At 42.1% G+C, this 23,429-nt stretch overlaps 1 protein-coding gene across 1 annotated transcript in view; it reads left to right on the forward strand.

Moving 5' to 3' along the window:
• Positions 1–23,429, forward strand: part of Pappa (pappalysin 1) — a 266,143-nt gene that overhangs the window by 213,358 nt on the left and 29,356 nt on the right. The window contains exons 15-19 of the mRNA XM_055611618.1: positions 5,199–5,367; positions 7,748–7,931; positions 13,386–13,596; positions 14,876–15,047; positions 22,408–22,555. Of these exons, the coding sequence (XP_055467593.1) occupies positions 5,199–5,367; positions 7,748–7,931; positions 13,386–13,596; positions 14,876–15,047; positions 22,408–22,555 (884 nt within the window). The remainder of the gene's footprint in view (positions 1–5,198; positions 5,368–7,747; positions 7,932–13,385; positions 13,597–14,875; positions 15,048–22,407; positions 22,556–23,429) is intronic.

Consider the following 23,429-nt stretch of genomic DNA (forward strand, 5'->3'; position numbering starts at 1 on the left):
GGGAGGCTAAAAGGCTTCTTTATGAAGAAAGGCTCTAGTTAGGATAAGACTATGTTTGTCTCTACATAGTCCATCACATTTCCCTTTTTCTCCCACCTATACCATTTATACAGACACACAAATTCCATCCATCCATCCATCCATGCACTCTGTGTTTATTAATAAAAATCAAACAATTTATTACAAATTCCAGTAGGCTAAGTATTTAAACAGTTATTGCCACTTTTTTCCTTCCTCTCTCCTTCCTTCCCTCTCTCCTAGCTTCTTTCTCTTTCATTTCCTATTCTCTTCCTTTACCTCAAAATTTCCCTTTTTCTCCATGTTAGCACATCCATAGAGGTAATACTGGTACCTAGCTTTTAGAAGGCTCTAGCTAGATACAGGTTCTTCGTGTGGCTTCAGTGAGTTCCTTCCAGCTGGGGAGAAGAGAACCCAAACTGAAGACAAATGTTCCTATAGTCTACACTCACAGGACAACAAGTATGGAATATCCACGAAATAACTACACAGGAATTCACACATAGCATTTGAAGGTCAGATTGAAGCTATTCATGACCATGGGAAACAGTTTTTAAACAGATCATAAGGACTGAAGGCCACAGGCCTCTGTAAAGTAGGCAAACAGATTTAAAAAAGAATTGCTGCTTCTATAGCCAGACACTGGCCAGAGGGCAGCCACCAGTTCACTTTAACCTTTGGTAGTCTATGGGCCACTGAGTTTGCATCTCTCACTCTTTAATGTCTGGTCTACCCAAGCACTATGAAGTTCTGGATGGTAAATGTTTTACTACTACTTTTCCTTGTAGCCTCATGTCTGCAGTAAAAGGAGGTCCTATCAGGCTAACTTTTCTCTTTCTCTCTCCCAAAGTGACCTAAAGAGCTGGTACCAAGGATACTTTCCCTCATTTTCCAGTTTTGACCATGTGGCCATCTTTGTTCTTGTTGTGACTGTCATTTAGTGGCATAAATGTAACTAAGCAGAAGGCCATAGGAGTTAAGGGAGGATTTAAAGAGCAGAGCCAAGAGAAAAGTCCTTTCCAGCTCTTCAAGACTGGCTTTTTTCCTGGTTGTCAGGTATTAGCCATTGGGTGTGGGATGTCATTTTCAGTTATCAGTAAGGATGAAGGGTAGGTAAAAGGTTGCTGTAGCATCACAAAAGGTTCTGCCTTCATGAAGATCTTGAACATGTAAGTAAGTAAACCCAGAAGTGTTTGGGCACATGTATACAAACAAAAGAAAAATATCACTTTGCCTCAATGTAAAAACCTGTTACATTATCTTTTTTCAGCCACCCAGAGAGCCAGAGTCTTCCTTTAGAGAACTTTCCTTCATTCCTTTTTCTTTTTTATGGACTGCCCAGCACCAGAGCTGACCCCCCCCCCTTAGGATCAGAATCTTTTGTTTTATTTTTCTTGGTTTTGTATTTCAGAAAAGAATCACAATTGTATAGGGGCGGGATGTGGGAGGTTCAGTTGTCATTCTTCTCCAGTGCACGTATATAACCTTTTCTTGACAGTGGGATAGCAGTGCAGAGAACAAGGCCTGAGGGGAACATAGTGTCTTACGTCCATTAAAATTCTGTTCAGGCAGAAGTGCCTTTGGGCAAACAATTACAAATGCTTATTTTCAAATGAGAATAATATCATCACCTCAGGAAGTTCCTGTGTAGTTGCTAAGAAAGTGTTATAATGGGATTCAGTAGCTAGTGCCTGGCATTTATTACATCATTTTCTCTTCTTTCTTTCTTATCTACAAGTTTACCAAGCAGATGTAGACAGATGTGCTGAGAAACAAAGGATGCTTTGCTTTCCAAGTATATTCTAAGAAGACACTAGTCCTAAGAATTGCCCCATAATAGAGGGGCTATTAAACTTTGGAAAATGATCCCTGCTTTTAGCCCATTCTGGACATCATCAGAGTATAACAAAAGATTCAATGTTCTGAGCAGGTCTATAACAGTGTTTCTCAACCTGTGGGTCATGACCTCTTTGGGGGGGCAAACAACCCTTTCAGAGAGATCACCTAAGACCATTGAAAAGAAAAATATATACATTTCTGATTCATATGAGCAGCAAATTATGATTTTGGAGTAGGAATGAAAGTAACTGTACATTTGGGGGTCACTAGAACATGGGAACTGTACTAAAGGGTTGCAGCATCAGGAAGGTTGAGATCCACTGCTCTAGGGTAAAGAAGGCTCACTGATCTCCTTAGTTCACGACTACACACATTTGTCTGAGGACAGAACTCTTTCATAGGAAAGTTCCCCAAAGCAGGGACTGTTTTCCTTCCGTAGTAGAAAGAGATGGAGCAGGGAGGCTACCTTCTCATGGAATTTCAGTTTCCAAAGCATTTATTCTCTACAAAAGTTTACAAACACACCAATCTCATTCCATGTTGGTTCTATGTAGCCCTCTCTTCTCTGCCTAGATCCTCAAGTCCCAAAACTTTGTAAGATTTATCTCCACATTTCATCCAGGTCTTAGAACTTCTTTTCTTTGTAAATCCTTCTAATAAAATTTATCCTGATCCTACCCCCAAAACAATGACTCACTCTAATTTCTCTTTGCTTTTAATAGTCTTGCTGTATATATCTTTGTCTACAGTTGTCTCATTGATTACTGAGCTTGATTGAGTACATGCAGTTTAATACCCAGGGCAATGGACACCTGATTTGTCCTCTTAACGGTGCAATACCCTGTGAGATACCAAGCTGCCCTCCGTTAATTAACTGAATGGACGGAAGTTCATCTGTTGCCAGCTTTGAGAGGCAAATCATTTTACTGCTGCCAATGTCCAGATCAGGAGACTAGTGAGTTATACAACCTTCCACAATGAAGAAGTAATAAATGACAGAGATGGACCATGAGCTCAGACTCCTCCCACTCATACACTCTGTTCTATTTTATAAAATTAAGTATTTCAGTTTTCATTTTCTACTGAAGAACCTCAGTATGCACAGAGCAGAGAACTGGTTGCAGTTTTACTTTCAAAGCCCCAGAATGGTTTCCTTCTGAATCCTGATAAGATACGAACGAAGGTGTCTTCTGAGAGTACAGAGTGAGAATGTCAAACTGTAAGGCACAGGTCAAAGAGAGAGCTTGGGAGTTCCCAGCTTACAGAGTGAGCTGTTTACACCAGACTCCATGACTCTTTCCCAGCACTTGAACAAGGTGAACAGTGTATTGCGTGATGTCAAAGCATGTATCTTGACTCCACACTCACAGACTCTCCTAGATCTCTGCATTGGTGCAGCATGGCATTAGCAAGAACAGAGACTAGCTCAACATAGGACACAGAATGTCAACGTGTCCCCAAGTTTGTGAAGAGACAACAAATCTACATCAAGATGGTCTGAGTCCCATATGAAATGCTTGTCCTTGTCTGACTATTTAAAAACCTGTATTTGCTTGTGATTTTGTGGTGGTGTGAAGAGACAACAAATCTACATCAAGATGGTCTGAGCCCCATATGAAATGTTTGTCCTTGTCTGACTATTTAAAAACCTGTATTTGCTTGTGATTTGTTTTGTAGGTTTTTGCTTTCTCAAAATATCCTTACTCTAATACTACTGAATGATGTGAGTAGTTGAGAAGATGGATGTTCATATCTTCTTCTCCCTCCTAAAAACAAAGCAAGTGTGAGGGTCTCAAAACTGGTGCCATGAAGGTCTGAAGCATCCTTATGAAGCTCCTTCTGGCCAAACATTTTCCTCTTTTTTTTCTTTTTTTTTTTTTAGATAAAAACAGAAAAGAAATGCCAGCAATAGTGGTGCATGCCTTCAATCGCATCACTTGGGAGGCAGAGGAAGGTGGATCTGTGAGTTTGAGGCTAGTCTGGCCTATATAGTGAGCTCTAGAACAGCCAGAACTGCAGAGTGAGACCCCATCTTGAAACCCCCCTCAAACAAATTCCAGAAAAACCAATGACTTGAGGTTCTGGATGCAAATCTAGCCTCCTGGGAACCCTAAAGCCAAGGTCTTAGGGTGAACATAAATAAAGAAAGATTTTGCCCAGTAGGTTTTGATGCTGAATACAATATTTCAACTATTGTAAGCAGCTTAAGCTGTTGAAGGTGTTACCACCAGTTGCTTCTCTCTATTTACTCAACATCTAGGTACAAGCCATTTTTATTCATAATGCAAAGTATATCAGAATGAAGTAGGCATTGTCCCCATCCATAACAATGTCGTAGTTCAGATCCATAGGGTAAAGTTAGCTATGAAGACCTTAGGGTCTACAATGTAGGGGTGGGAATTTAAACATGCTCCAATCTTTCCAACTAAAAATTGAATAACACTTATTACATAGGATATTATAATGATGAAGTGAGCTCTTTTAGATTTGCTTTCCGTGATGACTTACGAATGCTCCTGAGTGTTGGTGTACCTACAACCTTAGTGGGAAAGGCCATCACAACACAGAGACGTTGTGCCATTTATGCTTGTATCTTAACGATTAGTACACATTTGGGTGCCTGGTAGGCAACTGCATCCTGGACTTGAAATGTGTTGAGCATGAGACAACAGAATGAGACACAAGAAGGCAGAAATGTTTTCCAGGGAACTCATCTAGAGAAATAAAGGAATGTTATAGAATTAGTACCGACTTGAAGACTGCAGAAATCAGACTGATTAAACAGCAGCCAGAACAAGAAATAAAGCATGATTTCTATACATTTTCCCTATAGATCTGTGAGTTACACGACAGTTTTGAAATGTGATCCCTTCTACTGCCACTGTGTCTTATGGCTCTGTGAGGTGGAGTAAATCTGAAGAAATATGGAGGCTCCTATAATTAATATATTTTCCCAACTCACACAATCTCTAGGTAATAAATACAGAAGGGTGTCTGTATAACATTAGCTATTGATTTTTGAGGCTTAGAATATGCTGAAAATTCTGCTACATGCATTTCATAAACTAACTGGTCTAATACTCCCCATGACTCTTGGAAGTCAGTAGTCATTGAAGTCTTCAAGTGACGGGATTTGAATGTGGGATTGTCAGTCCTCATTTCTTGTATTCTTAAAACACCATAACCATGACCAGCAGGAGCTTTTTGCCTGACACAGAGCTCTTCCTTCTCTTCAGTGTTCACTTCCTGAAAATTTTTGAAGCCTAGTCTTCACCTTCTAGCTGGAATAAAGTTTTCTAGTGAGTGAACCCCTCCTCACCTTCTTATTTCTTCCTCCCCAGCTGTGTGCATTTTGCCTGTGAAGCCACGGACTGTCCAGAACTTGCTGTGGAGAATGCTTCCATTAACTGTTCCAGCAGCCAGCACTTCCATGGTGCCCAGTGTACTGTGAGCTGCCAGACTGGTTATGTGCTGCAGATCCAGCGGGATGAGGAGCTCATCAAGAGCCAGGTTTGTGGATGCAGACAGGAGAGCACTTTCCAGTGAGGCAAGGCTGGCAGGTGTGGAATGGGTTTTCTGCAGCGTCCCAAGCACTAGACAGACTGCTACCACAGAAGACAAATAAGACTCTCCCTTCCTCGGTCCCTCCCTCTCCCCCATTCCTCTCTCCATCCCCCATTCCTTTTCTCTCCCTTTCTCTCCACCTCTTTCTCACATTTCTATTTATATATATATATATATATATATATATATGTATATATATATATATATGCATACATACACACACAACACACGCATATGTATATGCATGTGTATTATAAGTATACATATATACATGCTTGTATATAAATATACCATAATGAATTAATAAACTATGCAGCCAATAAACAAATAAGAATAGAGTTTTTGTTCAAGAAGTATTACAGGCAACTTATGTTTTTACATAGGTTACAGACTTAGGATCTAGGATGAACATATTAGAACGAGATGCTGACTCTCAAAATTCTGCAGAATGGAGTAGGCTGTTTTAAGAAGATGGACACTTTCACTCTGTTCATTCATTTATTCCAAAGCATGGCTTCACCATAAATCATAGACTGTGCTAGGTACTGTAGAAAGGAAGTCCTTAAAGCTGGACTGTTCCTTAATGATTAGCAAAGAACATGGAGACAGAGAGAGGCATATAATGTCTTGCAGAAATATGGGGGGGTGTTAAAGAAAATTCCCTGGAGAAAGTGGACTGAGAACTGAGAAGTGGGCAGAGGTGTGTCTTCAGGATACAAACAAGAAAAGTGTTCTTGTACAGGCAGGGGAATATATGTGGAAACCTGTCAGAACTGTCAGTGTGTCACATGTGAAGACTGGTTTTTCTTTTCCTAAAATCATGTAAGTCATGAGGCTAGGGGTCAAATTGAGTCCACAGGTGCCAGGCCCTGCAAGTTTCGTTGGGAAGTTTGAAGTTGTTATGGCAGCAAGAAGCTGTAGAAGGACAAAACATGATTAAATCCTGATAAACAAAGGCCTCATTTGGCTGCCCACACGGGTGTGGCATGGAATACAAGCAGTGAGAGAGACAGCAGACAGACCCACGGGAGTGTTATCTATGGAGCCTTGGAGGTTGTCCTGAATGAAATTATTGGTAGTGAGTAGAGATAAGCAGCATGGCAAACCTTGCTTTAGCTTGATGTTGCTTTAGGCGCCTCAGGTCCAGGGGGAGGGAGTGGGACAAGCTAGCAGCCACAAGTTTTGAGGATTCCAGAGCTGTGTCTAGATGCAGCTTTTCCACAGCCTTAGCAAGTAGACTGTGTCCTCATGCTGCCAGCACACAGGACCACATTCTTCATTCCTGGGAGTGCCTGTTTGTGTAGAGCTTCTGGGCTGGCTTGTCTTAGACACCTACTTCCGTGTGTCAGACATGGCAGGTCTGAACTCCTATGGAAACAATTAGGCTGCCTTGGCAGTGAGAGACCTCTGATCCCTTTGATGTGTACTTAAGAGAGGAAAATGTCCTTTGCTTTTAAAAATCCCAGATCAACATTTGGCACTCTCCACCCCCAGGGGTTTGGCTGCTTCCTCCTTGAATAGAAGACTCTGGGCTGCCAATGACAGGACTTCTCTTGGCTCTATAGCATGGCCTCACCCTTCCACCTACACAGCCCTACCATTTTCTAGTGTGGTTTAGATCAGCCAGACACCTCAGTGTTCCTAAATTTGTTTCTTTTCAATGTATTTTTCCTTGGTTCTTCAGTTTTTATTTTCTCTGGAGCCACTAAATGTCAGAACAGGCAGTAGCATACAGTGTAGTCCTTGGAGTCAGTCCTTTTGTTTTACCAGCGGGAGGCATAGAGAAAGGACCTTCTCATGGAGAGACATTAGGAGTCCTATACCCAAAAGCACTCCCTAACTTTGTACCAATAACTTATATATCTCTAAGTAAACCCCTTCAGGAAAATATCCCAAGATCAGCCTCTGATGTGTTTCTATTTAATGCTTCTTCAAGCATCTTTTGTAAAAGGAGTCACACCCTGTGACGTCTCTGAATATCAAGACTCTCGGAAAAAATGGACATGATGATCTATCTGGAAGACATTATAGATTGCATTTCTTAGCACATTATCTGAGTTCAAGACATGCTTAGCTTTTCTCTTAGTGGGTAACTGGGGGCTGCTTATACATTTCTATAGGCTTCCATTTTTGCATCATTTAATGAGGACTAAAAGATATATACCATACAGTCGTTGAGTTATTAAAAGTGGGTTCAAATTAAACACTGAGAATTGGTTTCCTCTTTCCTAGACAAGACTCTGACCTACCACCTGTGGAGAAGTGTTTTTCCTCATATGTAAGGACCCAGCTGTTCTTGCTCATTGTATCTTTCTCTGCTTCTCAGGCAGGGCCAAGCATCACCGTGACATGTGCGGACGGCAAATGGAACAAGCAGGTGGCCTGCGAGCCAGTGGACTGCGGTATCCCAGATCACCACCACGTCTACGCTGCCTCCTTCTCCTGCCCGGAGGGTACCACCTTTGGCAGAAAATGTTCCTTTCAGTGTCACCACCCCGCCCAGCTGAAAGGTATTCTGAGTTTGTTGTCTCAGCCTGGCCTCCATCATCTCTTTGAAACCTAGTGGCTGTTTCCCAGCCTCCTTCTGAGTCTCAAATACCAATACGTAGATGGAGTTGCGTCTGTTCCTAGTTTCTTTTTTTACCATTGTAGTCGTGTAAACTATCTTGTTATGCAACCAGGAATTTAAAAAAAAATGTGTATGAAACTTTATGTTTATAAAAATGGAAGCGAATACTCTCTTAAGATCTTCAAAACCTTGCAAGAAGATGATGGGGGCAGGGCAACAAAGAGAGTTATATTTAAAATGGATGTATCTAGCTTATTGTGTATAATTAAGACTCAGAAAACCTTGTGAGGTGTTATTTGTCTTTTAATTTTTCAAAGGAAGAAGACAAATATTGGGAATTAAAGAACTAGCCCAAGGGTGCTCTAATAGTGGTGGAGACCATGCTGTCACCCAGGTCTGTCTTCACCCAGTGTCACTTACACTCTTACAACAAGAGACTGCATGTGGAGAAAAGCAGGCATGGCCAGGAAGCAATGGGGATATAGAGGTGAAGAAGAGGGAGTCTGGCAGGCTGAAGAAGAGAATACATTTTAGAAACTGGTGAGAAGTGGTCTCGAGGCACATACAAATTTCTAGAAATGAAAGTATTAGAAGAGCTTTCAGAGCCTATCCAGAACAACTAGAAATACCGAAGATACAAAGTACATCACAGAGCTCAGTAGCAACATTTTTTTTTTTTTTTGGCTAAGGGGTGGATTTATGAGGCTTTTATCCTCCACATGGTTTGTTAGCTGAAATATGTTTCTTTCTTGAATATCAGCAACAAATAACCAACTTGATCACAGACTCTTATATTTTGGTTTATCGTGCCTCAGAGTATGCATAAAGAGTTCTGTTGAGTATGTGGATTTTGGGTTATGTCCTTGAAGGTTGAGGTTTAGGTACTGGGAATATTGGTGATCAAGACTCTCACCAGTTTTTTTCAAGGGACATTGACACCAAAAGGTTATATGAACTTGTAGGCTTTGGAGGCAATGTCTTTGTGGTCAGAAGCTCAGGAAATGATATGTACAAAAACTTAATAAAATGTGTTGGTTGGGTGGCTGAATTCTGTGATGACTGAAGAATACAAGACACAGCTCTAATTATAAACTGCACCACAAGAAAAAGTGCATCTGAGCTGCATCCCCAAGCTCCACCTTTTTTCCTATTAGAGAAGATTTGATTAATAAATAAATAGAATTTTACTTTAAGCTATTATGAAGATTAAAATCAAAGAGAAAAATGGAGGAAACCAATGGAAAATGGAAAGTTTCCAGCTTCGAAGGCCAATAGGTCTCAACCTTCCTAATGCTATGATCCTTCAATACCGTGTGCTGGGGTGACCCCTAACCATAACATTATTTTCATTGCCGTTTCATAACTCTAACTTTGCTACCGTTATGAATTGTAATGTAACTATCTGTGTTTTCTAATGGTCTTAGTTTACCCCTATGAAAGGGTTGTCCCAAGGGGTCATGACCATAGGTTGAGAGCCCTATTAGAAGCTAAATCCAAACCCATTACATGGTTCCATGTGTCAATAAGATGCAGGATTATTAGTAGCTAGAAAACCACATCTTTCTTAACCATGGGTCCTTGAAGAAAAAAGTAGAATAAATTAGCATTGATTATTAAAGCTCTCAACATGGCAAATCCTTAAACAAATTTTTTTCTACCAGTTTTTATGTGACTATGCAAGAGAAAAATGGACATTGCTACGAAAAGGTGATATCAGGAAAGCCATCATTTTGATGTTTGTTGATTCCCATTTTGCCCTTCTCCTGAGAATCAGAAAAACCTCTTGCCTTTTTACACTGGCCTGTGAGGACCAGCTGGTGGTCGCTGCAGCTTTACTGACATCGCCATCACACAGGCATGTCCTTGTTCTGAGGTTTCCACTTGGACTTGTTGGCAGCACGCACTGGATGAAAGCCGCTCTCCCTCTTGGAGTTTCTTCATGCTACCATTTTTCTCAAGAAATGATCAAAATAACGTTTCTTCCATTATTTTATTTGCTTTGTTTTCTTTTTTCTACCTCTTAGTTTTCCTTTTTTTACACTGTGTTTCATAAAATGCAACGGCTGTAGAATCAGAGAGTTCCAGGTTGGATCCAGCAAAACAGCTCAATGGATAACTTCCATATGGTGACATTTAAGTACCCATACATATACACATGCAAGTAATCAAGAAATAAATAAGTAAATAAAAGTTAAAAATAAGAAAGAGCAGATTCTAGTGGTTGTGTCCTTTCCCAGGACACAACTGAGCAACGTCACTGCTATGCCCACCACAGCCCTACTCAAAAACAAGTTTGGCAGTAGTCACCATCTAAGAGCTATCACCGAATGTAAAACTGGCCTTTGTAAGATGTCTGCACTGGAAAAAAACACTTTCTGAAGGCTCCGTTTTACCCGAACATCTGAATAGTGGGTGATTTCTCCACTGCTGACCATGTCTAGGGTAAACCTCACAGCTAGCAACAATGGAGTCATGTTATATTCTTTATGAAACTTGAGCGGAACAATGTTGTTCTTTTCAGAAGAGTACATACCATCTGGGACAATCCAATAACTAATCCAAAAAAAAGCGAATAAATTTTAATAAGTAAAAACATGCAATAAAAAGAACACTTCCTGCTCTTACAGAGACCCAGATTAGATTCCCAGCACCCACATAGTGGTTTCACAACCACCTGTAATTCCAGTTACAGAGGATCTAACACCACATTTTGGCCTCTGTGGGCACTAGGCACACATATCATATACATATATACTTGTAGGCAAGATACTCATATAAATAAAATATTTTTATATTTATTAATACACATAAAAATAAATAAATCTAAAAAAATTGAAAAGATGATCAAGTGAAATGACAGAGTATCAAAACTTGAGAGAACCTAGTGCCTAATATCTACACTCTCATACTCTGCTAGGAATATCAATCTTCATTTTATGATTTAAGTCACACTCTCTAGAAAACACAGGTTGGGGAACATAAAGCGGGTAGATGTGGTATTGACAAGAAAAGAACTGTCTCTTCTAATGCCAGTTAACAATGGAAACAATGAGAGCTCCTTCTCCAAGAGGAACTTGGAAAGAGAGATCAGAACATATCTGAGTGGTCAAACACTAGATAGTCTAAAGTTTGCCCACAATGATCGGTTGGGCGCTGGTTCCTGCAGCATTCAGTCCTTGGCTTTTGCACATGTGAGGAAAGCATGAATTTGTGACCAGAACCAAAACCACAGTATAATAAAGATTCTTAAGACTGATAACTTCAATTTACTCTCTCTTTGAGTGACCATTTTCAGTTTGATCTTTTCTACTTGGTTAACATTCTGCAATCCTCATGTCATCTCACAACAAGCAACCACGCCCTTCATTTCATAGTTTATAGCTGTGAAATGTTTTCATAGTTGATAGAGCCCCAACACTTTGGTTAAATCACCAACACTTTAGCCATGGATATTTTATCACTCTTGAGCAGTTTGGAAAGGGTGCCTTCCCGAATCTTCTAAGCTCCCATTCTTACCAAACAGCTGATTCATCTGGCATTCCCAAACAACTAGCTGCATTAATTAATCCTCAAAACAATGCAGAGAAGTTTCCTGTCCTGAAGTCCCTTTGCTTTGATGAGAGCTCAATAAATCATCCTTTCACCCTTTTCACTTTCCACAAGATTAAAAAATATCTAGTTGGTAGTAGTATAACTTACCAGTTAGCATTTTCTGTGGGGTTTGCAAACACTATTCTCTCATGTCATCCAGATGAATCACTCTGATGACGGGGGGGGGGGGTGAACTGCAGGAAAGTAATGGTGAGGGAAGATGCAGAAGAGTGTACAAAATTTGTGAAGCATTTCTCTGTTCTTTCTTTCTTTCTTTCTTTCTTTCTTTCTTTCTTTCTTTCTTTCTTTCTTTCTTTCTTTCTCTTTTATCCTAGGTAGTTCTTGCCACCACTTTCAAGAAATCTAGTTAATTCATATTTGATAATTATTTGTCAAGCTCCTTTATATACCATTAGATTATAAACACTGTGTGCATGTTATTTTTGTTTGGTTTTATTCATTGTTTGCTCCCAACATATAAGTTACCTGGCATACCACAAGCACTAAACAGATATTTGTTGAATAAATATACATCTCTCTGCATCTCACATGGGTCCTTTCTGACATTCTTGTGTAACTGTTATGCTAACAGAGAGGGAGAAAGGAATGGTTCATGTTAATTGGCAAACAAGGCCATTGATGGCCCTATGGTTTAACTTCTTGAACGTGTTGCTCTATTTAACCATCTGAGTGTTGGGAGACAGCTCCATCTTTCTATAGACATAGTATTAAGGTTGAGTCACCTGAGTGGGATATAAGAGCTTTCCTAAAAATACAGACGCACCTCTTATGGTATAAGCAACCAAATCTGTAGAAATACAAACTTGGTTTTCAGCCTTTTGTCTTTTGCTATTGACAAACTGTAAGAGCTTGATCAAGCTGCCTTCTCCTTTTTTAATGAGAATTAGCAAGCTAAGCACCCTGCATTTCAAAAGCACTCTGTGTTTAGTAACTGCTCAATAAATGCTAATTTTCTTCCTGTCACTGGTGGTCTCCCACCCTGCTTCAAATCCAGAGACACCCATGTGCTTCCTGCACTACTGTCAACCCCATTCACTATTTCCCACTCAGAGGAGAATCAGTGGAGACACATCCACTGCAGGGCCTCCCTCCTCTAATGGTCTTGAGTTTCGGAAATGCTATGCCTCCATAATCCACAAACTAGCAATGGAAAGCCTAACTTCTGGCTTTGACTTTTATCTGCACCGATCCCCATCAGGCAAGTATCCTGAAGGCAATCAGCACTCTGTCAGAGCTGGCTAGCTCTTGTGGCGGGAAGTACTGCTCTCTCAGCTTCTCTGGCAGAACTTCCTTGGTTACTGGGGTCTGAATAGAAAAAAAAAATAACCTCCTGAAAACATGATGTTGTTACTTCTAGGCTTGGGGAAACCGGGACAAACATGGGCTGAGTTCCAGAGACAGCTCTGGGTCACACGGAGCACTGTTAGGGCTAACACCTTTAGGCTAGCTTCATTGTCTCTGGCAAGGACACACACCTGCAGGGAACAGGGCTGATGGAAGGGCTTTTTCCTGCACAGCATTTGAGGCACAGAATGATTTGGATTTTAAGCACCGTATAAATGGGCTAAGCCTAGTTTCCACAGCTTCCCACCTTGCGGCAACTGCCCAGCGCTCTCCAGAGATCCTGAGTTTTTCGAGGAAGGCATTGGAATTCCAGTCAGGGATCCCTGGGGACCTCAAGTTGGTTAAAATTCAAGTGGCTCATGGGCTCATGTGTTATCTTAGCTGTTGGGGATGAGGGGGAATCATTCTGCTGCTAAGTCTGTCTGCCCGTGTCTTCCAGGCAACAACAGCCTTCTGACCTGTATGGAAGATGGACTGTGGTCCTTCCCAGAGGCCCTGTGTGAACTCCTGTGCCTCGCCCCACCCCCAGTTCCCAATGCCGACCTGCACACAGGCAAGTGTCGAGAAAACAAGCACAAGGTGGGCTCCTTCTGCAAGTACAAGTGCAAACCTGGATACCATGTGCCTGGCTCACCTCGGAAGTCCAAGAAGTAAGTGGTGCTGAGAACACACTTGGGGCCCGAAGGAGAAGCAGAGTCAGGTCTGGCTACCTCTTTGCAAGGAAACATTTCTGATTCTGCTGGAGGCCATACCAAACAGTATTGCATTCTTTCCTATGGGGAAAGATTATGGGGGTATACAAAGTGAATAAACTGTAATTAATAAAAAAAATTATAATCTTTAAAAAAAAATAATTATACCAGGGCAGTGGCTAATTTTTTTAAGACCTCCTATTTTTTTTTTTTTTATCAGTGATAGGAAGATGATAAGTTACCACACAGTATTGTCATGCTGCAAAAGAACTTGCAAAAATGCCTCACACAAAGAACTTGTTTGAAAAATATTGGGTCTTTGCATGATCATTGCACAGGCAGCCATCAGACACACTCTGGAAGAAAAAGAGAAGGCAAGGGGTAGATGAGGATTAAGCTTTGTCCCAAACCACATCTGAATGACAGACAACCTGCCTACGGATAATGTTGTTCAGTGAATGCAATTTCCTTCATTCTTTGTTGTTATTATTATAAATTATAATATAACATACAATTTCCCCGTCTTTTCCATCCCTCCAACCTTTTCCATGTATACAGCTTGCTCTTTTCAAATTCACGATCTATTTTTTCTTGTTAAATACATGTATTTATACAGACAGACATATTTCTAAATATAAAAATACAGCCTGTTCAGTCAATATGATATTACAAATATGTATTTCTATATCTATCTAGAGTTCTACCTACCTATCCATCTATCTATCTATCATCTATATCTACATTTATGTTATGGAAAGATTACTTTTCCTGCTCTCAGCATTCTTTAGTTGTCTTCATTTCTTTTTCTAAAGATGAGGTCTCATAAGCTTCCTCTTTACATGTTAGCATGTCTATTGTTATCATCCCTGTTTAGGTCATGTTTAAGCAGCCATGTTGATGATAGTTTATGGTGCTACTTTGATATATCTAGATGACAAAAATATGACAGAAAACTTCTTGTTCCTTGGGTTTTACAGCCTTTCCTTCCCTGGCTCTGCAATGATTCTGAGCCTTAGGTATAGAGGATGTGTTTTAGATTTATCGGTTGGTATTTGAGCCACAACTCCACATTTTGACTAGTTGTGGTTTTCTGTAATGGTCTCCATCATGCCCGCCTCATCTATCCCACAGAACAGGCAATGAGGTACGAATAGGAAGACAATAGGAAGCCTCCTGGTAGTGCTCAGGATTGCACCATGTGATCCTTGAAATAACTACTCCTTCATCTTTCCTGAAGACGGGCCTTCAAGATTCAATGTACCCAAGATGGCAGCTGGCAAGAGGGAACCTGTGTGCCGGTGACTTGTGATCCGCCTCCACCAAAATTCCACGGGCTCTACCAATGCACCAATGGCTTCCGGTTCAACAGTGAGTGTAGGATCAAGTGTGCAGACAGTGACACTGCCCAGGTGAGCTCACTGAAACCTGAGGTCAAGGCCTTTTCGGTTTAACAACCGCTGCTTCTCATCCAAACTTATAAAACGACAGGATCACTGTTGCAGAAGCTGAGAAACAGGACTTCCAGTATCTTCTTTTGTAAGATTTCTGAGCTGTGTTGTCTCTCTACAAGCCTTATTTTAGTCAGATATTTTCAGCTTTGAGGTTCTTTTTTAAACATTGGAACTGTTGGACATTTATTGAGAAACTATTATAGAAAGGCATATATGGCCTCCTAGCAGTTAAGATTGATCAGTTATGTCACTGTGATAGGAGTACTTGGGACTTTGATCAGCTCTGCCCCATCACTACATAACACCATCACTATCTGCATTGTCCTTGAAGCATTTGAAGACAAGGTCTCCATTGTCCTTAGATCAGAGATCCCCTAAAGCCTGCAGAAGGGGCTTTATTTAGGTTGGGAGAACACATCTGAGCACACTATGGAACAAAGGAAAACAGAAGCATGGATTTGATTTTCATCCCAAGCTACATGTAACTAAAAGATAAGTCCAGTTCTTCTGCCTACCTCCTCCACTAGAGGCTGAAAGAACATCAGCCTCTATCCCCAACCTCTGACACTCAACAGGACAGGCAGGGAGTCACAAAAGTAAAATCAAAGTAAAAAAGAATGCAAAAGTCCACAGAAACCCGTTTTCACAGAACCTAGCACATAGATTTGACAGGCCAGCCCTGCACTCACTGCTGTGCAAGGATCACCAGTCAGGTGAGCCTGGAATATATCTGGTTAGACATCTTCTTGGTTGAAGACTTCACTGTTCTTTGTTTCTTAGCCTCCAAATACCAAACATTACTAAACCAGCACACTTAGCACTGCTTTCTTCCTTTTCCCACATTTAAGCTATTCCTAGACCTACTCAGTCTTCCCAAATACTCCCTAAAGCTGTTCCCTCTGTACCCAAAGCAACCACCCTAATAAAAACCACCATGCGCTCTCTCTCTCTCTCTCTCTCTCTCTCTCTCTCTCTTTCTTTGCTGGAGCACATTCTTAATCATGTCTTTTCTTATCATCCCAATTCTCTGGCTTCAAGACCTTCTAGGTCAGAATCTTTTTGTTTCCTTGGATAAAATACAACCCAATTAGGCAGCATTTCAGACCCCGTCCTCACCACTGGGTTCCTTATTCCCTCTATGTTTCTATCTTAAGCACTTCCTTCTTTTGCTCCAGATGCCTACATACTTGTCTTCCACCCTTCTGGCCAGTAAGCCCCTCCTCCAACAGTCCAAATCCGTCCCACTCTTGGGCTCAGTTGCACCTCGCTCAGGTTACCTACTCATAACAGCACCCACCCATGCTCACCTGATTTATTGTGCAGTGGTCCTACCCAAGGCTCTAAAGTCTTCCACTGTCTCTTTCAACATTCCTATGCCTTCAGCACTTAGGACAGTGCCAGGCACCTACTAGGTTCCTAACAAGTGACAGTCAAATTAGAAGCCTGATGCCTCTTCTGTGCATAAGCTGAGTTTAGTAGGGATTGCCTCCAATCCCTGAGCATCATATGTTCACAGGTACCTATGGATGCTCTAGGAAGCAGGAGTCCTAGAACAAGCATGTAACAAGATTGTCATGGCCTCTCACAGTCTGATCAACTTCCCTTTTGCTCCCTCACATAAAACTGTTCCTAACAGTTATCCCTGAGCCAAATAATATTCTGGCCATGGCCATGTTATCAAACTGAAACCCAGTCAGCCTGCGGCCTGCCAAGTAGCTTTCATGGGCAGTTTGTATTTAAAGGAGAGGAAAATGTAAATTCATCAGAGGACTGGAGCGTTGCTCTTTGGCAGTGGGTGGAAAGGCTAGACTGGAAGAAGCAGGGTATGGCTTGTCAGCTCAAAGAATGAGGGGGCGTGTGCCAAATGGGCTCTTAACACAATTGATGTTTCTAGTTTGTACTAAGAATGAATTTCCTCTACCCTCAGACCAAGGGCTTGAGAGCCAACACCAGTGTTCACCTCAGATTCCCTCTCGCTGCCTGTAAACACAGCGGGAATGCAAGGCCCCTTCTTCTTGAATCCCAAACTTCTATGGAACAGAGATTCTTCGCTTTCCAAATAAGTTCGAGATCTTGGCAGAGAAGGCCAGAGGCTACTATAGGGGAGAGTCACAGACGCCTTCCGCTGCTACTACTGGCAGAATTTTAAAAATTCCACTTCATTGTGTCCTCCAAAGGAGCCAGTAGGATGTTAGGTCTGAGTTCAAATGCTGACTTCATCACCCCACCCCTCACTGAGGGACAAGTTACTTAACCCTTCAACCTTCTGTTTCTCTGTGTGTATCATGTGGAGAAATAATACAGCCTGCCTCATAGTTTATTGGTGGTAGCAGGGAATAACTGTGGGTGCAGTGAACAGGCCTCTGCCACAGCACACAGAGTGCTAAGGAAGGTACAAATAGTCTAGCTTGTTTCTATGGTCACTACAGGAGAAAGATCTGTGATGCTGGTTGGAGGCTTCCATAGAGCCTAGAAGCAAAGGCAACAGATTGAAAGATAGCCCTCTACTGGCTAGCCCCCAAAGTCACCAAAGTGGCCCTTAGCCAGGGTAAGGTTCCATATGAACTTCATGGAAACCTCACATCTTGCCCAAATAAAATCTGTAATCCTTCTAGAACTTTCTGTTATGATAAACATATATCATGCCTGCCATTTGTCTCCAGACACATGTCTCTGAAGTATATGAAGTGTGATTACAATGTCCAAGTAGCTAAATATTAAACTGCACTTAATTTTATAGAATTTTAAAAATGTAAGGTGTGCATGTTGGTGCATGTCGTTGATCTCTCTATGTGGGAAGTGTAGACAGAAGGACTAGCAGTTCACGGCTAGCCTTGACTGCATAGTGACTTTGAGGAAAGCCTCAGCTACATGAAACATGAGACCTTTCCTCAACCAAATTATTTTACCTATTTATTTTTTGACACAGCATCTCACTCTGTAGGCCAGAAAGGCCTCCACTGAACTCATGAAAACCCTTTTTCCCCTGCCTCCTCAGTGTTGGGGTTTTAGGCCAGGCCATCATACCCAGCCTCATGCTTCATATTGAAATGTAAATAGCCATAGTTATACTTACATATTCAACAGTTCAGTTCTGACATTTATAGTGTTCCTGCCCCACTAAACCAAGATGGAAAGCCTAAATAATCATGTTTGCTTTTTAATGTGAGGGTTTTATGGGCACCAGGATGGTATTAACAGACTTTTTTTCATTCTGGTAACTCAAAACAAACACCCGAAAGAGAAATTATCTCCCCATTTTACAGACACAATACAAGGGCCTATTGAGTCTAAGTCTTTACCTATAACTCCAAGTTTGTAGGTGATTTTGAGGCTCTTCATCTAGGTTCATCCACTGTCCTCAGACACTTCCAGGGCAGGCTGGTGGCGAAGGGTGAGGTTTGCTCTCCAGACAGCTGGTGAGAAATGCTATTCCTCTCTAGATTTAATGTGACGGAGAAGGCATTGATTGTGTGAAGAGATAATCTAGCTCCAGGACACACTGACAATATCTGCGGGAGTTTACAACTGATTGGAGAAGCAGCCAGTCTGCAGACGGGACCAGGATCTCTGGCAGACACTTGAAGCGGGAGAGGACAAAGGCTAAATGTGCTTTGTGGGCAAGTAGTGTATCTAATAATGGGCTTCCAGAACTCAGCAGGAAGCAAGAGAAGAAAAAGACTAGAATAGACAGCACAGCCAGTCCCTGGAGGAAAGACAGAGGGTGGGTGTGCAGTTCTTTCTGCCATGATAGCATGAAGCTGGCCCAGGCCATATGAGCTCTGCCATGGATGCAGTATAAGTCTAGGGTGGGAAACAGTGGGCATGGCTGACTAGTGTCTAGTTTCATGGTTAACTGTACATTAATCACCTAGAACTTTCTTGAAAAAGTGAGAAGTTACAAAAGCACATGCCATTAGAGCTTGGCAGAAGCTCAGAGGCCTGCATTGAAGTACACTTAGCTTACAGATGGCTCCACTGACTCCTGGCTAAGAGAGCCACGTCGACAAGTTACTCGCAGAGCCAGGTCTGAAACCAAGTAATAGCACAAGCCAGTTTTTTCCAACCCATTCTTACTCCTGAAGGTACTCACTTCCGTTGTATGGTTGTTTGATGTTGATTGTTTCTCATAAATGCGCTGGGCATTTCTGGTCTACTTACACATGCGAACATGGAAGGTGTTTTTTTTTTTCCTTGGGGGGAGTTGGATATGTGTATGCTGTGTTACACAAGTAGGACATAGCATATCCAGACTTCCATAGCTGATGCTCATCCTGTCCCCTGCCACCTGGCTCTGCTTGGCTTTGATGCTCTAAGAATCCTATGTCATGGTTTACTTTATTTTTTCTTATACCCTATGTCTCTCTTCCCCCTTTGTTCATCTCCCTTTCACTGTAGGAAAGGCACCAATGTGCACAATGAAGGACTGGGACATGGCAGCTACTGCTTCTCTTACTCTGTGTGTTGCCTCCTAATTCTGGTTGCTGCCATGTCAGGAAAGCACTCTGTGTTGATATGACTCTCAAGTTCCCTAGAGACCATGAGTGCAGCATGGAAGTTAGGACCCATGGCAAATGCATAGCTCTGTGCATGCATGCTGGATCTGAAACACTCCCACCACCTGACCACTTGGCTGTCGTGATGACTCCTTCAGGAGTAGACTCCATGCCTACTGAACAGTTGAAGGAACTGAGGCACATAAAGAAACTCTCCCAGGTCCCAGAGCTGGGATACTGCAGAGCTGACATTTGAACCTGTGAAGCTGTAACCATCACCATAGCATCCATCACTTGTTTCTTTCCCATAGTGAAACCTTAGTTTTGACATAGGACATGATTTCTCTTACACCCAGTAGCTAAAATGGCTCTTTAGAACATTGAGCATGTCATAGGTTCCAGTAATATGGTTGCAAACACCTTCAGCTCTGTGTGGCTTTTTTTCTAAACAGATAGGAGGCAAAAAGAGAGCGCAGCATGACTTTCATAGACAGATTCATGAGCACAGAGAGGAATGCAGTTCTGCTGAAGGATGCGCGCTCCTCTTGTTCGGATTTTTACTTTAGTAGGTAAAGTCATGTCTTGTGTGGGGACATGGCTTGTTCATTTGGAATCAAGCACATTCAGTTGGTTTGGTTCCCTGACAACACCCCCAGAAGTAGGGTTCTTAGACTGGACCCACAGCTACACTGGTTCTTCTGTGCTCAAATTAGGGTGAGCAGTCAGCAAGGATATCCTCATTGTCAGGCAGCCAGCAAGCAGTAGCCCTGTGAGGGACTGGAGCATCTAGAAGCTGCAGAAAGGCTAATATTTAGAGGGAATACCAGAGACAAAGGTGTGAGGCATGGAGAATCGGGGAGGCAGGCAGGGGAATGATGTGTTTTCGCAAGTAGAATGAAGGGCATGTGTGTTGGCAATGGGTGGGGCTAGAAATGTCTGAGTTCCATACATAAGCTCTGGGAGTGCTAGCCTACATGTTTGCCTTGTTCTGAAGGCTAACGTGTGGCTGGCAGGTGGGTGGCACATTTTAAAGGCAGACTTATCCACAGAAAGTGCCAGATGATCCACACAGGAGACGGAGAAGGAGAGAGAGAGGGATTCTTGAGAAAGTAATACCAGTACCTTCTGTTCCCACCTTCCACAGTGAGGCCTCTGGGACTTGGAACTCCCTGAGTAGATTCCAGTTAGTTCTAATACATCCTCTGCTGCAAAGCTCCCTCTTCAGCCAACTCTGGCCAAAGGAGTGCTGAGGTCTGCAGGCCTTGAGAGGCTGGAGGCCAAATGCATCATAGTCCCAGGCCAAGGCTCCAGGAAATTGGGGTCAATTTCCTACTCCCCTGAGAACCCAGCAGAATCATGGGGCTTAGAGCTTGGGGCTCTGAGAGGGAGAGTCCAAGTTCTCTAAAGTCCACAAAGCTGCATAAGCCACAGGCCCACACCAAGCTACCTAAAAGGTCCTCTAAATTTCCCCAGAAGTGCAAGCTCAGACAGGCGGCATGCTTCCATGGGCAGGGGAGGGGGTTGTCTTGAGATGGTGCCCACCTCCTGCTGGACGAGGACAGACCTCAAGAGGAGCCCTTTGTCTTCTCAGTCCTAATTCCATGCAGCTGTTTTTTTAAATTTTATTTTATCATTTTTTTAAGACAAGGCAACTTCAGCCCCATCAGCTTTTTCGCATTTTATCTCACAAACACTTATTTTTATTCCCTCTTTCATTTGTTTACTCATTTTTGCCTTTATTTTTTTCTGACTATGCATTCATTTATTTCCTATTTAGCCAAGACAAAAATCTATACACTCATACTATCTTTAGTTATGCAACCAGTCTTGAATGAACAGAATTATCTACAGATAGGCAAACTGACAGAGTGAGTGGCCTGCATTACTGAAAGGCTCTCAGTAATGAGTCAGGCAGTATCCACACCCTGAAGAACCTTATGATCCATAGGAAAATGATAATTCTCTCCATGCTCTAGAGCAGAATCCAGTCTCCTGAAGCCAGAATAAAAAATCCACACCTCCTACCTCCTGCTTTCCTTTACTCTTCCCTCAAGACACAGGACAGAACCACACCTCCTCAGCCTACTACACTGTCTTAGGTTTGCAAATATCCTTCCATTCCTTTTCTGCCTCCTCGGATCCCCATCTAACCTCTGGTCTGATACGGTTTTGGATGTGGCGTGAGGCTTAAAGGAGTATTTCTTTAAATTTCACTTTCCTACTTGCTCACAGAAGAATGAGGTAACCTGATACTTACCTTAAAGAATTGACAATAGAGGTACATATAGCCTCCTTTGAACCCTCTTGTTGTCCCTCATGGCTGGAAGTACCTTGGAAGAGAAAGCTTCTTGCCTGGGCAGCTTTTATCATGGTGTAAAAAGCGATAGAGTGTGGTGCACAGCTACCGTTCTTATCACTGACCCCCTAATTTTACATATTATTGTCTGTATGTGTGGAGTAGCTAAGGGGGTCTTGAATTCACAATAGAAACAATAATCATAAAACAAATTTAAGCCATAATTACTCCAATTGGAATTTTCCGAAGACCATTAGTCCAGGACTTAGGAAACCTGGGAATTAGGCAGTCTGGGAAGACAGGAGCAAGTTTGTTTTTGCTTTGAGTCCTCAGTTTCCCCATCTGAACATACTAATAATATCCCTGTTTTGAGGTGACTGGGAACCAGCTATAAGTAACAAGTAATTTTGGATCAATTTTTAGGCCTGTGGGGAAATGCCAAGTTGCTTTCTCTTTCATTCTGAGATGCATGTCCTTGGTGCAGCTGGAGTCTGTCGTAGTCTAAGTGTGCTTCTCTGGTGTTCAGGGCCGCGGAAGCAACATCATTCACTGTCGGAAGGACGGCACCTGGAGCGGCTCTTTCCATGTCTGCCGAGAGACGCAAGGACAGTGCTCAGCCCCAACCCAACTCAACGGTGGCCTCAAGTTACAGTGTGCTGACGGCTACGGCATAGGTAAGATGGGTCTACATGGGGACCAGTGTCATGTCCATCCAGGAGCCTAACTAGTGCCTGATGCATTTTGAGCCTATGTCCATGTGAAACCTGACTCTGTCTCTGTGGAAGCAGAGAAGAATGAGACAAAGTCCATCTTCCCACCAAGAAACTCAGGAACAGGATTATTTTATATATTATATGAAATGTGAACAGTTGTAGTATAGAAAAGTTATCAATGACCAATGGGACACAGAAGTACTCAAGGTAAATAATGCTTATCCACAGATTTGCTACTTCGCCATGTATTCTGGGGATAAGAAGCTGAAACCACGTGACCAATGAGCAGGAAGTATGACAGCATGCAGGATCCACTGTGGCTGTCTTTATAATGAATTATAAAATGTATTTCATGCAAAGAACTCAAGAGAACCTGATACTGGTCAAACACTGGTCCCCTAAAGGGCCTCATTACTGATCCCCTTAACAAACTATAACATTTCAGAAAACGAAACCTTGATTGGACAATGGAACTTGCCCCTAGCCAAACCTCTCTCCTCGGCATCTTGGCTGCCTCTAGAGGATAAATGGCTCCTTCAACATTGTGTGTGTTTGTGTATGTGTGGTTAGTCAGCTTGAAAAATGCTTCTACTGAATAACCACCTGGGGTTTGCTTGGTAGAATCCTGGCTCTACGACAGATACATTTATTATCAGGTGCATGGTTTTCTTGAGGGAAACTTAGAGTTCACAGAACCTGACCTAATTTAAGGACAATGATGCTGAACTCTTGAAATGATTCCCTAATTGACCAAAGGGATATCTCCAGGGAATTGAATGTCCTTACTCAGGGCCAGTGTGATTTATGGGAATATTTCCAGGGTTGTCTGGCACAG

The sequence above is a fragment of the Psammomys obesus genome, unplaced genomic scaffold (assembly GCF_907164565.1).
Source record: "Psammomys obesus unplaced genomic scaffold, mPsaObe1.curated_primary_1811, whole genome shotgun sequence".
NCBI classification, from domain to species: Eukaryota; Metazoa; Chordata; class Mammalia; order Rodentia; family Muridae; genus Psammomys; species Psammomys obesus.